The sequence below is a fragment of the Osmia lignaria genome, chromosome 9, assembly GCF_051020975.1.
Source record: "Osmia lignaria lignaria isolate PbOS001 chromosome 9, iyOsmLign1, whole genome shotgun sequence".
Taxonomy (NCBI): domain Eukaryota; kingdom Metazoa; phylum Arthropoda; class Insecta; order Hymenoptera; family Megachilidae; genus Osmia; species Osmia lignaria.
The window spans coordinates 6,078,512-6,096,897 of NC_135040.1; the positions used below are offsets into that span (position 1 = coordinate 6,078,512).

General features: G+C 43.8%; 1 protein-coding gene across 1 annotated transcript in view; it reads right to left on the reverse strand.

The window, feature by feature from the left end:
- The window catches only part of LOC117603780 (protein Wnt-4), a 41,159-nt gene that overhangs the window by 3,397 nt on the left and 19,376 nt on the right, over positions 1–18,386 (reverse strand). The window contains exons 4-6 of the mRNA XM_034323257.2: positions 2,892–3,072; positions 713–836; positions 30–187 (exon numbers count right to left, since the gene is read on the reverse strand). Of these exons, the coding sequence (XP_034179148.1) occupies positions 30–187; positions 713–836; positions 2,892–3,072 (463 nt within the window). The remainder of the gene's footprint in view (positions 1–29; positions 188–712; positions 837–2,891; positions 3,073–18,386) is intronic.

Below are 18,386 nucleotides of genomic sequence, written 5' to 3' on the forward strand. Positions count from 1 at the left end.
AGGGGAATAGAAAATAGAGGGTAAATTACCTCGCTGCAGCCACCCCATTGCCAATTATTCGGGCGGCGTGTTCTGACCCGGTTGTCGCACGAGCAATCGGTGAGTTCGCCCCTGGAACAGGCTCTCGTGACGCTGTAAGCAACCCCGGCCGCTGATATTGCATACACGAACGCTGCCTCGCGACTGTCTGCAAAAGATGCAACGAAATTTTCCTCGCTACAACCAAACTTTTTCCATTTATCCAAACTACTGCCCCGGCTATTTGTATATCTCAACGACAACAATGTCGTCCTGATTACACGGCACAACAGATGCCGCGCTGGATTTAATTAAAATTATTTTCCAGTTTAAACGAGCCCATTTACAAGCAGCCGAGTAATTTATTTGCTAAAGATTGGACTCTGAAGTTTAAATGAAAAAAATTGGGGTTTCTAATTGAAATATTAAATATTGTTATTAATTAGAGCGTTGGGGATAATAATTTGGATATTTTTTTTGGTGAAAAATTGAAGGGTGACCCAGGTGGAATACTAAAAATTTACAATAACCTACGATCTATGGCTTCAAATTTTTCTCTAAAAATTGACCCTGGGCCAAAGTACGAAAGCTCGATCTTTGCTTTCCATCGATGGCCTCTCATCGAGCTTTCAAGCCATCAAGAATATCCCGTCTGCAGACTTAAGTCTCTTCAGACTTGCTATCTTCTACTTACTGACTAGCATCACGCCGCCGAAAACGTTGTCCGGATTTTCCGGGCTGATGGAGCAATTCCATCTGGCCGATCTAAACTGGTGCTGACACTCCTCTATGGCCAATCTCGCGCCTGCACTGACTGCCTGAAAGGAAAAACCATGAAAGCCGCGAATCGAACAATAATAAACTGAATGATAAACAATTGAATTCCTGTCGATTCCAACAAAGTATTATAATTTAAAATAAAATAAAAAATGACCCTGAAGGAATCAGAGAATTCTGAATGAAGGTCAATCAGATTTCAAGTTGTTCGTCGATGACCGAAGAAGTCGCGACGAGTGTTTGGGGTGAAATCGTGGCGTCGAGTTAACCGGACACGAATCGACAAGGATCCTCGAGCGTGTCCGGTTAATCGGTCGGAATTAAAATCCGACGGGGGCTGCGAGTTATGAATATTCATCGGATCCTTTTGTCGGTAAGCAGCAGTCGGAAAAGCGAGACGGTCGGCGATGTTCAAAGGGACCTTCGCGTCTCCCAGTGGCTGGAGTTTACCTAGGCAGCGCTTTCTAGACGAGACTAAAATCTCTCCCTACACCGTGGACAACCGACAAGATTCCTGCATTAGGCAAAGGTAAACGCGATTTTCGGCAACGTTCCACACGTTTCCCGGACCGTCCAAGCTGTTGCGCCCTTTCAATCACGAACCATCAATTTTTTTTTTATTATTATTATTAGAAACAATTTTTTTTTTAGCAATTTATCGATCGGTTTTATAACTAGAGACCCTTGATTATACTTTTTAATTGAAAATTAATTAACGCGTGCTCGGTGAACTTTACAAGGGAGCACGCGTTTATAAATAATATTTACTGAAAGTTTATTTGATGATTAATCGAATTATGCGAGTGGAAGGCGTACGCGTAATTTTCCCGAAATTAGAAACGTCAAAATAAGGAAGATTGAACGCGTAATAAATATATTCTAATTCGTGAAAATGACTGTTTCAGCTGTTTCTCGTTAATTTATCGCGACGTCCTCTCACCGCGGTGCACGAACAAATCCTCGATCCGAGATCACAGAATCGCGCGACTTCAATTTCCCGGCTGCGAGTATGTCTGGAAAGGAGGTCGTGTAGGGTTCACTGAAGACCCTGACTGTTACAGAGCTCGACTATTAAATATTACAGGCGCAGCAAACGAAAGCTACAACTCGGGAACGGCATTCCGGGAGTTCTTTAGAATCGCGCGAATTCACCGGTGCCCTCGCCTTCCTTCAAGCCGGCTTAAAGATCTCTGTCTTGAATTTTCTCTCGCGATCTGCCAGCCATCACTTTAATCATACGCCTCTGACAGGGGTGTGTTGGAAAGATTCTTTTTTTTTTTTTTTTCATAAAAATTCCGAATTAAAATGAATAGCAAAATTTTGCGATTACAATTAATGAAATAAAAATTGAACGCGAAAATTGAAAAAGTTAAATGTTGTCGCAAATGTTTAACCATCAACGATCCGTTTATCTCGCGACTTTAATGACACGCTTGAATCGCGTTTAATTGCGCTTCATTTTCCTTATTTAAACGACGCGACGATATTTGTCTTCGAGTAAATTAACCATCGGTATTCGAAAACCGTACACTTTATAAGTGGAATTTCAAGTTTCTTCCACTTAACATGGTTGAAAGTGACGTTAAAACTCTCCGCCATAAAGAAAAATACACGGGTTTAATTTTCAATTAAGAGGAAGCTGAAACCTTAAAGGTCGAGTATATTACCGTACCGATTGAATGGAACGAGTATGTAAAATATCTTGCGAATGTTTCTAATTATCATATTTTATCTTTACTGAAACGCATCGAGTAAAGAGATACGTACGCGATTCTATTATACGTACGTTTTCTTATTCAATCTTGTTAGAATCACAAAATTATGTTAATCGAATAAGAATCCATAAACGTAAAACAGGGTGTTATTAATTAGCGTACAGCGATATTAAAATTTTGATTAAACGAAGAAAAGTGAACGAAGCAGAGGTCAGTTTTGTACAAACGCACCAGTTAAATTTCGGAGTATTCTAAAGGAATGATAAAAAAGAAAAAGATCAAAGAGGACAATATTGGACGGGTTCGGTCGATGGGTCCGAATTAGCCGCGTGCTTTGCCGGCCATTAATCCGAGAGGATGGGCCTACCACGAGGTAAATACCTGGAGAACGGGTGGCGAGCGGGAGCATATCGCCTGCTGCTTGCTGGTCAGGTGCATGCTCTTGCAATTCTTTTCGGCACTCGCCGGCCCGATCACACCCGCGCCGACGATCTGTGCCTGCCCGTCGGCACCGCTTCCTTGATCCGATCCGCTGTTCAGTCGAGATTCTACTCCCAGGTACCTGAAACAATCCCGGAAGCAGAGATGTAACAGATGGCATCGAATAAAAAAAAAAGGTTTCCAAAATTCGCCGCCAGATGGCCATCGATCGCGATTAATTCTCGCTAGTACCGCAATCAGAATGTATCACAAGTTTTCAAAAATCAATAAAATCGTGAATCAACTAAAATTTAGAAAAATTCTTGTTTTATGAAGCAACGTTGAGAATAAAAAAATATGTTTCCAAAATTCGCCGCCAGATGGCCATCGATCGCGATTAATTCTCGCTGGTACAGCAACCAGAATGTATCACAAGTTTTCAAAAATCAATAAAATCGAGAATCTACTAAGATTTAGAAAAATTCTTGTTTTATGAAGCAACGTTGAGAATAAAAAAATATGTTTCCAAAATTCGCCGCTAGATGGCCATCGATCGCGATTAATTCTCGCTAGTACCGCAACCAGAATGTATCACAAGTTTTCAAAAATCAATAAAATCGTGAATCTACTAAGATTTAGAAAAATTCTTGTTTTATGAAGCAACGTTGAGAATAAAAAAATGGACGGTTTCGTGGCGTGAACACCTTTGGGTTTTACAATGAAATACTTTCCGAAACAATCTGGTCGGCCTGTGATGCTACCGAGGAAGAAACTTTCGGCGTGACGAACCACCTATAATTAGAGCAGGTATTCGAGTGAAAATTATAGAGGGGAAAAGGACGAAGGGCAAACTAGTACAGGAGATGCGACGCCGGGGAATAAAGAGGAGGAGGAGGTAGATGAGGAGAGGAGAAGGCAGAGGAAGTGGATAGCTTCGCGAACTGGTCTCGCGGATTTAATCCTCCTCGACGTATATATACGTCCTTGTAAACTTGCCTTACCACCATAGAATAACTAAAAAATATCTCTCGAGGATATTAAACTAGAATACTTTTTCCCTAACAAAGATTAAAATTACTAATATTTTCGCGCAGCCTGTCGGCAGCTCCTGGTAAGGATATAAATTCCTTATCACAGCTGCTTATTATCCGAACGAACGTTAAATAAATTCGATAATTGAACGTGTTGGCAGTGTCTTAGCTGAACCGACCACCCGTAAATTAATGGAGGTTTACGAGGAATTAAATTTGACACGCTTTCTCTGTACGCGTCCACTCTCAGCCGCGCTTTCTCTCTTCGCCGTGAACTTTTCGTGATAAACGCGTTAAAATTGTACCCCGAAGAGAATCAAGAATGTCCTATCGTATATATAAATTGTTCGAGCTGCTTGTAAAAGGAATGCTCGCGATCATCCTCCCTACCCGTTGCTCACTAATTTAAAAAAGCGGCCAGCGCGTCGTTTTATATTATTTCTCGAGGAGGGCTCCGAAGAGCTACCTGTATAGGTAGCTCTCGTTTAGGCGGTAAATCTTAATGAGAATCGAGGGTGTGGCCTTGGATGGCTCGGAAACGATGATTGCAACCCTGTGGGCAACGATTAGAAAGACCGTCGCGTCAACTGACGCGTACGATACGAAAGGGAGTGACCAATTTACCAAAAGGTAGACGAACGCGATCCTCTTATAGATCCTAATCTCGCCGGGGTTATTTCCAAGGTATTTGGATACTCGAAGACATTTGGTGCTCGAATATCCCTCTAAATTTCCCCTTCCCCCCACTGAAAAATGGATGTAAAGCTAAAAAGAGTATATCCGCTGTGGAGGAAGGCTGGTTGCCAAGTAATTTCTTCGTATCGAGGCTGTCCCGCGAGGAAATCACATGAGTCATCTAACGAGAGGCCGGCAATCAGGTAAGAGGGCTTTTGTAGCAACGGCGTAGGAGCGTTTATTATTTGTTTGCGGCCGAGAATACGCGGGCCAGCTCCGGCCCCCGGCTCCGTTTCTCCTCGCCTATAGCTATTTCGGGTTTGTTTGGCCACGGTTTACGGCTCTCTTCCCCGAGAAAGAGACGGAGCCACGTTTCAGCAGACCGATCGCGCGATACTCCTTGTAGCCTGGCTGCTTATCTACCAGGAACCCAGTCATCTTGCAGGATTAAACCATCGAACGTATTCGTCATCTACTCGATGCTGTTTACGCGAAGGCTGAGCCCTATAACAAACTGGCTACCCCCTAAACATCCTCGATACACCTCGAGGATATTGCAATCGATACAGATGGTTGTGTGCCGGGAGAAAAGAGCGATGGCCAGCTGGTCGAGTTTTACGGGGAAAAGGTGTGGATGGTTGGACGGGTATCGCGGTCAAGGTTAGGTACTGGTAGCTAAGGGGCCACGAGGTGGTTTATGGAACGTAACGGAGCGCCAGGTTACACTAGCTTTCGAGTAGGAATTACAGTCCAGATAGGAGTCTAGGACACTGTTATTCCGGACGACGAGGTGGCTTAGCGCCAGCTCCTGGAACGATGGGGACTCTCATGGGCTCCTTACACGATCCTCTAGCTCGACGATTGAAACCATCGAGTGCACTTCAGTCTTGGGACGAAGTCGTGGCTCTCCACGGCTCTAAGTCGAGACGATTATAAAATAATACTGAATACGGTGGAAAAAAAAAAGGGAAAAAGAGGGACATTATGGAAGAGGGGCAAACAGGGAGAGAATAATAATTCCACAAAGCGGCGCTGTATAAAGAAAGAAATCCATATTCAGATCCGATGATGTATCCGGAGCGGCACAGGAAGGTTCTCCATTGAAGCTTGGATGAGGAAAGAAGAGAAGCCGGCTCTCGTTGTACGTACGCTCTTGCCTTTATCATTGACCGAGCCCGGCGACGATTATGATTATGACCAGGATTATTATTATTATTGTATTGGAGAGGTATCGCGTTGCCGTGGTTAAAGCACGCTTGGTCCCTGCTTTGTCCACGTGACAGCGATAGGGCCCATTTACGTCGAGAACACTCACCGCCGACATCATAATGGCCGGATAAATCCCCGAAAGCCCACAATACGTCCGTGCATCGCGGGTATTAACCGGTAAGTAGGCGGATAGATCGGTTCAACGTGGAACCAACACGGACAACATCCCTCCTCTTCTTTCTTGTTCGTGTTTAGCCCCGGTAAGCGAGTCTGCCCTATTCCTGCAAGCCGAAACTTTGCCTCCTCCTAATTAGTATCGATTACCGAACAGACGCGTTCTCTTCCCTTCTACGCGACCAGCTTGTTCCTCCGTATCTAACTCCTACCGTTCGTTATCTCCTCCATCTAACCCTGTTCCTACGCTCACTTCGAGGGCTGGGCCCCTCCATCGACTAGGGTGGCATAGATTGCCTGCAGTTGCATTGTTCTGAAAGGAAGGAAGGAAGGAAATTTGCTATTTCTTCTGGCTAATTGGGGTTAGTCGGTGACGATGCTAAGACAGGGAAAGGAAGAGGGGAAAAGGAGGTTAACGCGTTGACTGCTCGAATCACTCTGATTATTCCATTTTTTAATTAACGATTTTCGATACTAGGGCTTGTGGAAGAGAACATTTATTGGGAAACGAAAGCTTCATAAATGTCCCTATTATTTTTTAATTGAAACAATGAACTTTAGCGATGACTAACGGAAGTATAAAAAAGATCGTAGGAGAAAGGGTTAACTATCGACCAGTTATCAGTTGGGACCTAAAAGTATTATAGAATCACCGGTCCCAAAAGCTGGCGCGTCAGCGTTCTGTAACTCATCCCTGTTCCTCGTCCCCGGAGAGCCAGCAAGCTCAACAGGAAGCTGGGAAGAAACAACAACTCCGTTCAGAAGGCATCTCTGTAATCGGATATCGGGTCGGTGAGGGCGTCAAAGAGAGCGTCACGACGCGCAACGTCGCGTCGTGTCCGACCAGGACGAGGATCAGACGACGTCACTCGTCGACTATACTCGTAAACCGAGTGCAGCAGAGGGTAACCTGACGTTCGTCAGGTTGTCTGGCAATGATTCGTCCCGTGGATCGTGTCTGCCCGTTTCGTTTACGGAACACCGACACGGGCTGCTGCGAAAGGAACGTGGATAAATAGCGGGCCCGTTTTACGACCGACCTTAAACTCGCTGTTTGCGTCTGCTCTTTCTGGCTCAACGACAATTTCGATCTGCATTCCCTCAACGATACACCTCTTATCGGGACACTAAATGGATTCGGGATACGTTCAACAACCATAGACGCGTTCCTATTTCTCTTTCTAAACGATCGTAAAAAAGCAGAGGAACCAGAGTTTTGGATAGGAAATCGATGAATGACTCAGGATTCGTTTAAAACTGAGTTTTTCTCACAGAATAATTGATTACAACTAATAAACGGAGCCCTCGGCTGCCGAGATCAGAATTCAAGTTTTTCATTTCTCCCAAAAAACAGAAAAATATAGAATCGTAACTCACTCGCGCTCCTAACATAATTAACGTAATTAAAAATCGCTATCTATCTTCTATTTCGCTAACGCCCCCATGTCTAACAAATTAGTTTCCAAAATATTTGTACTTAGGATTTCAATGTCCAAATCTTCCTTCGGAAATTCGAGAAAATATCTGGGAGCCGGGTAAAAGGAGCAACAGGAATTCTTCGAGCGTACTTTGCTTAATGGGTTAAGCATAAATCATTGAGAGACAATAAAAATTATCACCGAAGAATAGGTGGTTGCTACGGTGTCTGACCGGAGTTCTTCCACCTTCGAGATTGTACGAACGGGTTCCAGAAATAATGGGGATGTCATAAAAGCTTATCTCGTCTAAGGATGGATATGACCAGCTTTATCGGTCGCGTTTGCTTTTCACCTAGACCACTTCTGTTTCTCCGAAAACGTGGCCGCTTTATCGTCCATCCCCCCAGGGGGGGAAACGTGAAAAGTTGGCCAGAAAACCAGTCACGTCCCGTCGAAATCCAGAGATTTCAACGTAGTATACTGGCATCGCCGCACGACGCTAGATTCCTACGACCAGCTAATTTCCTTACGCAAACGAGCGACTAGATCGCCTGGGCATAGATTCTAACAAGATCTAGGGCTAGGAATTAGCACTAACGAGATTAGAGATTTTAGACCAGCCGCAGCGAGCACAAAACTAACGACCATTATAGAAAATTCTAAATTTCTCTAAAACTAGACTCGATTTCATCACATAAAAGTATCGCAAAATTGTACTTATGGTACATCAAATTAAAGCTTAAACTTTCATGAAAATACCTGTATAAAGTTTCCATGAAAAATTCAAATCATTTTTAAATACGAGCGATTGAAAATTAAATACTCACTGATGGACGATGTTGATAATTCCAACCAAGAATCCACTATTTTATAATAAGAATATTAACGAAACGTTTATATAGTTATTTTTATTACACTGTAAGCTTTAAATTGATGTATCGCAAGTGTTATTTCGCAACACTTTTCAGTGATGAATTTAATATTCCTGCGGCAGTCTGTCCAAGAAAGTCGCCCATCTCCTCCATATTTTTACCGATCCAAGGAAGGTTATTCTAGTGAACCGGTAGTACTCTACTTGATATCCCCAGGGTTTCCGGGGCGTGCACTTTCGTTGCGTAGGCGTACGCAAACCATCCGAGCAGCCAAAGGGAAAAACAATGGGGTACCCCGGAGACCCGGTGCATCCCCTAATTAAGATTGGCCTTGTTTCAGGCAGCCCGCTGAATGATTCGTCGATCCCTCGAGGAGTCGATACCGTGATCGACGAACCTGGTCGGTGACGCAATACCACCCTTTTTTTTTTTTATTTCTCTCTCTCCCGGTACTCTTACCCTTGCCATCGGAGCTTTGTTACGTAATCTTTTCTGGGAACGTTAAATTCCTGAAAAGCAGCCCGAGTGAAAAGGGGGCCCGGGCTACGCGCACAGACACTCTTCTTTCCATACCGCCGATACTAGCCGTTCGTTAGCCCCCGTTGTTACGCAATCGTGGAAAATGTTTTTAATCGGCCGACCCGGCTCGATAATGCGCTCTCTGCTCGACAGGCAAAAGGAAAAGGAAGAAGGAGGGCCGCTGAGCGGAATGGAAATGAACAAACGTCCGTGGAAACGAGGAAATAACGAGTCGAGCGTACGTTATCGATTATCGTGCAACTTACGATTCGTTAGGCTTGCGCTGCCTTGAAAAGGAAAGGGAGAAAGGAGACAAAAGGGTGGGTATGGGGTACAACGATACCCGGGGGGGGGACGAGGGTGTAGGTAAATTAGAGGTTGATAGGGAGTCGCGGATAGAAGTGATATACTAATCTATGCTTTTTTGGAATATTTTAACATTTTTTTGTGATTTTTAATTTTCATCTAAATTAACACACTCGTCTCAGGAAAGGAGAATTCTCGTTTTTAAAAAATAAATGTTGTCGTCGTTTAGCGATACATGTGCGCTTTCCTGATAGATATTCTTTGTGAAAAATAGCCGAAAACATTCCTTATTTCTACATTTTAACAAAAACACATTCTTTAAAATTTATAACTTAAAATGAGAAAATTGAGACCAGTCATTTTGACTGGTCATCGGATCAAATTTAAATCAACGAGTTTCAATGAGTGATAATAAACATGGAAAATCACTGTTGTTAATCCCTGTTGTTTTATCGAATGTCGAGCGCGTGGAATATCGCGTAACGCGATATGTTTGCCCATCGCGCGCACCGACATATGTATTTCATTTAGTCGAGTGCACGTTGTTTGCGTTGCCCTCGCGATCAGCCGCCGAAACAACCGTAATTAAATTATCCGACGGTTGTTTATCCGTACCGTAGGCACGAGAAAATAAATACCGGCCGATTTCGCCGGCAAATCCATACCCGATCAGCCCCTTTTATTCCTGTTGTCGTAAGCCCGATCCGTTCTACTTCGACCACACACTGCACGCACCAATAACGCGAAAACACATCGTTGGGTGTATACGTGGGTGTGCTCGTTTTGTTGGTTCAGGCTTTCGCTTAACCCTTTCCCTCTAACACTGAATCACACTCGAGGAGAGATTTGCAATTTTGTTATTATTATCAGGGGGGGTGTTAATTGGGTTGATTATGAAATTAAAATTAACCAAGTATCGCGACTATCAACTATTACCAGTTTCTGGGACGATCCTGTACCTTAGGCAGGACTTCTAATCCATCCGAGAGAATTTATTGGATGAAAGGAAATCTGGGTAGGACGGAGGACGAAAAATTGGGTTGATTGTGAAATTAAAATTAACCAAGTATCGCAACTATCAATTATTCCCAGTTTCTGGGACGATCCTGTACCTTAGGCAGGACTTCTAATCGATCCGAGAGGATTTATCCGATAGTAGGAAAGCTGAGTAGGACGGAGGACGAAAAATTGGGTTGATTGTGAAATTAAAATTACCCAAGTATGGTAACTATCAACTATTCCCAGTTTCTGGGACGATCCTGTACCTTAGGTAGGATTTCCTAATCCATCCGAAAGGATTTATCGGATAGAAGGAAATCTGGGTAGAACGGTGGACGAAAACAGTCCTGTGTTGGTTCAGGCATTGCTTTTGCGGCGGTTTTGCGGGTCGTTCACGCGTGAAACAAGGAGTCGGCGAGTGCCCCAGCTCGGGATCCTTAACGCTCGGTTAGACAAACGTTCGGCGCCGCTTGCATTAGCATATTGCCATTTGCATTTCGTTATATTGTACAACGATCCTCTCTACCTCACCCCTTCCATCTACCTTTTCAACCCTTAGGCCCTGGATCGGGTGAAGCGTACCGAATGCGGCACGCGACGTTTCATCAATCTGATTGAATTCTGGTGTATCAGGTTGATTTCAGAATAAATAACACTGATGGATAATAAAATAAATATTCTTCCTGTATCCTAACTTCGCTTGACCATCTTTAGCCCACCAGGAAATCCTAAGAACGCTATAACTTTTCTATATTCGCGATCGGTGAACAAATGAATGTACGATTTTGTCGCCGTTTATCTCGGATTTCCATGCAGACTCAGGTAGGATTTTCTCGTATCCACGACCCACTCCTTGTTCGATCCTCGCGACCTCCCATAAAGCCGCCTACTCACGAAAAAAAAAAAAAAAAAAAAACAAAAAGAAAAATAGGAAAAGGCCATTGACAGACGGCACGGTCGGAAGAAGCGCGATTTGCTTGGCAGACACGCGTGGTTGACTGTAATCAGCCTGGGACATTGTATGATGATCAGGCAAGGGCTGTTTCGATGACAATTGCTTCCGGGTTCGACTGTGCTCCTGATTTTTCTACTCACGCTGGCGTCAGCCTTGCTGCACCCTTCGCGCCGTCCTGCCGTTTCATGAATACACGGTCTCTCTTTTTCCATCTAATACTCACGCGATATCGCGTGATCGCTATGTATATATATCTAAGAATACAGGGACTTTAGTAGAGGCAGTTCGAGCTGGAGAAGCAAGCAAGGGACAGACGCGTGGGCGTCATAGCGGGTGTCGACGAAGGCATCGGAAGCGCGATTTATCGCGCGCGCCACAAGACTGTGCTCGTGCTGCTCGCGGCGAAGAAAGAGTCGTCCCGTTGGTGGTCGTTAATTCTTGTCGCACGTGTCCCACCGCTTTGATCACGCGAGTATGCTAATTGCCGTCCGCCGCCCACTCTCGCCGCGGAAGAAAGAAGATGAAAAAAGAGAAGGAGGCAGAGCAGGAACAGGACAGGCTTTGACTCGGTCGAGTGGATGACTTTGCCGCTCTCCATCGGCTTGTACATTGTACGCACATGCGCCGGACGCGCGCAGGATGCACCTCGAAACTTAACTTCTTTCGATTCTTCCATCCTCTCGAAAGCTTCTGCCCCGATATCTCAATTTACGTTTCTGATTTTTCACGCTTAGGATTTGCGACCGAAAAATCTGAAAAAATTCATAGTCATAAAGAAACGTGTCTAGAATATTCTAGAATTTTTTCAGATTTTTTGAACACCATTAAATAGGGAAAATATGGGGAAAATCAGTTTTTCTTCCTTACCCTGTAACTACCCTCCTGGTTGAAATACAGGATTGAAATTTGGTGTACAACGGTTTCTTTTTATGAACTATAAAATAGTGTATAGCTCAATAAAATAGGGTAATACCCTTTGGTATTGATTTTTAATTTTAGAAAATATTTCTTAACACCTTTGCATCGAGCTATTTTTCACGAGAATAATAAAATTTTTATATAAATCGGTGTGAAGAACGAAAATTCTCATATTATTTGAATGATAAAACTGGGGCTGGGCAAATAATTAAAATAAACACGCTTACGGTTTAATATGCAGTTTTTAGACTGCATACACGCGACGGTAAAGAGAAATGAAAAATTCCTTGATCGTTTCGAGATAAATTCGAGGAACGAGCGGAAGAAGCGGACGTGCAGGTACAAAGAGAGCCGCCAGCCGGCCCGTTTGCCTCGCACAGGTAATTGTCTTCTTAGCCACGCGAGAGTGCACGTATTCCACGAGTAAATACATCCAGGTAATACGGTGCTCTCACGGGACAGAACAAACACGCCGTCAACTCATCCGGACCTTCGAGTTTTCAACTCTTCGAACACACTCGTTCGATCGATCCTCGACGACTCGATGATTTTCTTGCCACCCTATTCTACTCTGTCAGATATTAATTACGCGTACAATTTCTAAAACGTAATCTTCCCATGTAAGATACTAATAACCTCGTCATTAAGTCCCATCAAACGTAAAAGTCATTAAACACTGACAGAGAAACATCAAGTGTTTTTTCTTTTTTCTTTTTTATTATACTCCTCTCTCGAGACGATAATTTGAAAATTACGAGGCGCGTTAATGGAAGCGAAAGCAACTTTGTTCGCAGAGGGAAGTGTCGGTCCTGCTGTTCGATCTTAGGACAGACAGCGGTGCCAGTAAATCGGCCGAAATTTATCGAGCGCGGCTGTACGATTATTCTCAGCGTAGGTGGCAGCTCGCTTTGATCCTTCGTGACATATAAATCGAAAGAAGCGGCACACGGCTCGCCCTTTGCCGGCGCAACGCGGATAATATTTATGATTTCACCCGGGAAACTCTTCACTGTCGCACTTTGACTTCGAGCCTCGATGATTATAAAAAAAAAAAAGAAAAATTGAAAATTGAGACTTGAATGGATGAAAGGAAGGAGATATAAAAATTTATCAGAAGCTGTCCTTGAGATTCTAGTCCGACAGACTGGCCGATTTTTCAACGGAAATCGAAAGTGTGTTCAGGTGTACCGTTTCCAGGTATACTAATTTCCTCGTTTCCGGTGGAACCGTCTCTATGCCCTATTAACCGAATTTCTAATCTCCCAATACTTCTATTCGGTAAAAATTAATCAGTCTACTCGTTGGAATTTGGAAAAGATTCATATTCCAAGGCAAACCAGAGAAATTTCTGAACGCGTAACCCCAGGCAGATACACGCGAACGGGGTATTAAGTTCCCGGGTAACGGGTAGAAGAAACTCCCCGACAATGTTGCGAATAATTCGAGATCGAGTATCATTTTTCGGTATTGAATGGCAGGGTATCCGTGTTCGAGATGGATCGAAGCCCCCCAACAATCGCAGCCAGTTTGATTCCACTTGTTTGTTTGCCGTGCACCGTGTATAATAGTGCACTGTATCAACACCCGTGTTTACCTTGCCATAATACAGAAACATATATGTCCGCGGGTGTACATCACTTGACCGGATCGTTTTACCCGTCACATGATATTTTACTAAATTGTCTTCCACCCTTTGTCCCGACTTTTCCATTTGCATCGTGGATGGGTCAGAAACGAATGATAATTTTGCGCATCTTGCGTTAATTAACGTTTGTGATTAAGAAGATTCTGTTTCTGGAATAATATACAGGGACTGCTTTGTAAGCAAACATGGATATGTGTATTTTAACAGTGCAGAGAGGGTGGTCAGTTACGAGTCAGGGCAATTAAATTTTGTAAATGTTCTTGTTGGTTTTGCGGAGCAGGATGATAATAAAAATTAGGTAATTATCGATATCTCGTCAACTCCACCGATTTCGCTAGGTTTTTAATATATCGCTGGGACGATGCTTTAGTTTTCGAGATATTCGAAAAGAAAATTCTGTTTCGCTTCGTTTACAAATATTTCATGTATAGGAAAAAGTTGCTTAGAATCATTATCCTAATAACGTATTAAAAAATGAGCGAAATCGATGGGGTTGAGATATCGATAATTACCAAAAAAGAGAACAAAATATATGTACATTTAATTGAACGTTCCCTCTTTCGAAGCTTCGAATCGACTGACTGGCAAAGAGCAAAAATCCTCGAGCCAGATGGGCTCTTATCTATGTTTCAACACTTTATATTCACGTATCGAGTTACGAATGCCTTTTTGGTCCAGGAGGATAAAGAATAAACGATTTCACCCTCGGCATCTTTGATCGTGAACGTGTTGTTTATACAAGATCATATTAATTTTTGCCCTATATCAATAGTTGTAATAAAGAGTCGAAGCAAACAAGAATGTCGGAGGAAAAATCCAATGATAACAGAGGGGTCGAGGTGGACGAGGGTGAGTTTAGATGGGTAAACATCATCGGGGTAATTGAGAGAAAGTATAATATAAAGAATTTTCTGGTAAATTGAGCGAACCGGTACGGAGAAGGGGGAAGCAGAGGGAATTTCATCCCCCCGTCGCGAGCAAAGTTTTCCAATAAGAATAAGAAAAGGAAAGAGCTAATCAGAGTTTGCCGGATGCCAAGCGAACGTTCAATGGCCCGTGTACCTTTGCGTCTGTCCCGGCTCGTTTTCCTCTTCAATTTCGGTTACTCATAGCCTCGAAAGCTAGGAATCCTCTTCGATACTCTCTGATTTCGCTGCTCTCGCACATTTTTCCGGAGGAAAGAAACGCGGCTCGGATCCGCCGTAAAGAAGGATAAGCGGAGGATAGGAGTTGGAGAGGGTCGTCTGCTTCGTTGTTCTTTCGCGGGTAGAAAAGAAAAGTAAAAGGTTGCTTTCGTTCCGTGGGATTGGATGGCTTCTTTCCGTCTGAACCTCGCCTGTTGCCTTTCGATTTCTTTATTTTAATTTAATATTTCAAATGAGACATCGCGATATCCGGGTAATCCCGCGTGCTTTCCAAGGATCTTCCAATCGAAAATTTTCCAATATCCAGAATTTTTCTTTGGTACGCCTCGCATACGTCTTCGTTTCACGTCGTCGCCCGAGGGGGTTGTTGTCCAGCCTCTAGGAAATTTAATTAAATCCTCGCGCGGCCGTAAATTATCGCGCTATCGACGCGGTAACAGCCGCGTTGGTCAGGATGGAAAAGAAACGGGTGGAGCGAAAAGAATGGGTTGAAGAGAAAGAGGGAAGAAAGGTGTGGAAGCAGGAGGGCACAGTCAGGGACGAAGAAAAGTAGGCATCCTCTGTTGCGGTATAGCGATACATTCGGCGCGTTGTGGTCGCTGTTAGCACCGTTAAACTAGCCTTTACTGTTCCGACCGGCCCTTTGAGCCGAGCCGACTGTGACTGTGCGGCAACCGAGAGGCCAATAAAACCCGTTCCCCGTAAAACTCCGCGTCTCGCCGCCTCGCCGCGGCTACGACCGACGCGCATCCGGTTCCAGCCCCGTTTTCCTCGATCCGCGCACTTTTCCACCGTACCATCCACCGGGAACAGAATTTTCTTTGATGTGGCGGAACGGAAAGAATGTTGAAAGTCGCAGCTCGTTTTTTTCACCGCCAGAACCGATTAACACGTTCAGCTCCGGCTGGGAAAGTCGATCGTTTTCCTCGATCCGCGGACATTTCCACGATACCATCCTCGAGGAAGAGAATTTTCTTTGATGTGGCGGAACGGAAAGGATGTTGAGAGTCGCAGCTCATTTTTTTCACCCCTTCGCCTATGATTTTTTCGATAGTTGCGTCAGACAATTTCAATTTTGAAATAATAATATATAACATTCAACGATCCTTGACTGAGCAAATTATAATTAAATAAAATTAAATTCAATATTCAATCATACTAAAAATACCAACCAAATTTAACACATTAACAATTATATCTTATTTTTCCACTTTTTGAAATATAAATATTTTATAAGAAAATTATTGCTCATAGTTATGGTGGAAGGCGACAGTAGCCGAACCTTAGATCCTCCCTGCCCTTTCCTTGGAATTCATTAATCACGAGTTTCCCATAACGATGAGCAACCTTGAGGAACGCCGGTATGCGAGTTGCAAGTTGCAAGTGCAGCTGGAAGGGAAACACGGTGGATGCACCGAAGGAACGGGTCAGATATATCGGGTCTATTAGCGGCGCTCGCTGCGCTTACAAAGCGACACAAGGATGCAAAACGTCTCACGGGATCCCGGTGCAGGAAGTGGGCCGCGTAGAATGCTTATAAATAAGCATCATTCGGCCAAGCCGAGCCAGGCTGGCTTCGCCATCGCTCCGACACCGGGATTAAAACTGATTTCGTGTTTATGAAATGTCGCGGATACCTTGGCACGATCCTACGGTACCCTACGGAAAGAAGATTTCCACCTTCCGAGAATAGGCCCGATTTAGACGCACTGCATTAATGTCACAACCAAGATAGGTGGCGAATCGCTCGACTCTGACGCACCACCGATCTCGTTTCGAATCTCTACCGCGAATTAACCCTGCGACCACGCACGGAAGGGTCACTGATGACCCGAATGAGAAATGATCTAAAAGTTCTCAAGTGTCCTATTTGCTAATCAAGAATCCATCGAAGGTACACAGGACTGCTTTCTTCCTTAAAAAAGCGAAGAATCTTCAAGAATAGCATAGAGTACTATAGCAGTCAGTGTTTTCTAGCATTCTTCCAGATGTCAATGACAAGAGCAGAAAGAAGAGGATAGTAAAGGGGAAGAGGGACGAGACTGTCGGATGAAAGGAAAGAATTCGTGAGAAGCGAGCTACCTCCAGGGAATTGCAGGTATCTCTCTGCTTGCTTGCACGACTTCGGATACATCTTTTAATCCATAGTAAGCAACACAGGACTTGGACGCATTAGCAGCGTGGAATCACCATTTGCACTTGTGTGTTCACGCGATAACGTTATCCATGGAAGTGGAACACAAGTTGGATAGATGAATCAAGCTGTCTCGAATCGTGTTTATTCAAATGGTACACTCGTGTACGTTCGATCTGATCGAATACTTTGCGATCTGTAATCTCTCGCATACCTGCATTCAGTCGAGATTGAAAGGAAATTGGTGTGTAACCAGGTATTGGGAAATTGAAGGTGTATCTACTGGATGTGGGTCAACAGCGATTAAACGTTACAAATTTCTCAATAGATCTGGTTGCAAAAGTTTGCAAAAAATATTGGAAATATTTTATCTCTATACACGGTGCATAGAATCGACTATGCGAAGCATGTAGTTATAAAAAAAAAAAGAACAAATTAGGTGGAGGTGACCATCTGTTCCCCTGAAAGCAGCAGAGCACCATCTATCACATAAAGGATCCCAATAAACCCCAAACTACCCACATCCTTCTCGTTATCCCCAAACACTCCCCTAGAAAATAGCTTATAACACATTCATAACGCATATGGACCATCCCCCCAATAATATCCCGCTCGAATATCAGCAAAGGCAGCCACCGTTGACCCCATACCGATTCCCTTTCCCAATGGATGCACGGATCGAAATTAAAACACGTGTTTGTTATTGCTAAACGATTCGAGTTCGTTTCATTTTCCAATTGGAAATTGATCACCCTCGCGGTACCCAAAGTGTTAATAATTTTCATAAAATTATTAAATTTAATCGCAGGAATTCTCAGTGGATGAATCTCGACTAAGTTTAACGAACGAACGAAAAATCGTTAACGGAAGGAGGGTAAAGGATCAACCGGTCACCGAATCCACCGCGTTAATGCTCTCTGGCCGATTTCCGATATCCGGTTTAGAAAATTCATCGACGAAACGACGTACTTGACTGACGTGCCCTTCGATCGTACTCGTTAATAAATACCGCGTGAATGCGTCCAATACAGAAAGCTGCCCTCTACTTTTTCCTCTTTTTATCCCTCCGCAGGGTTCCTCCTCCTTGGTTTCTTCACCTTTTCGCAGCCTGGCTGTTCCGTTTAGTCGGTTCGCTGGTTTAATCCTGACGTAGCCTGCCCCTACCTCCTTCTCCTTTCTTCATCTTTGCTTGATCTTCGTTTTCAGCTGCCTCTTTGTTTCTGGAATCTTCATTTTTTTTTTTCTGGTCCGCGGTCGCGTTGTCTGGGTATATCATTTTGCAAGGGGATACTTTTACTCGGAGGGTTCAAGAACGAATAATTTTATTCGGAATTTCACTGCAACACCTTTAATCGAGCCTGGTGCACCTGTAGAATCGTTAGGTGCACCAAGCGAGCGGTGGACGATCCGCGTGAATAGAAATGAGATGGGAAACAGGCGCGCAAACAAACAGACA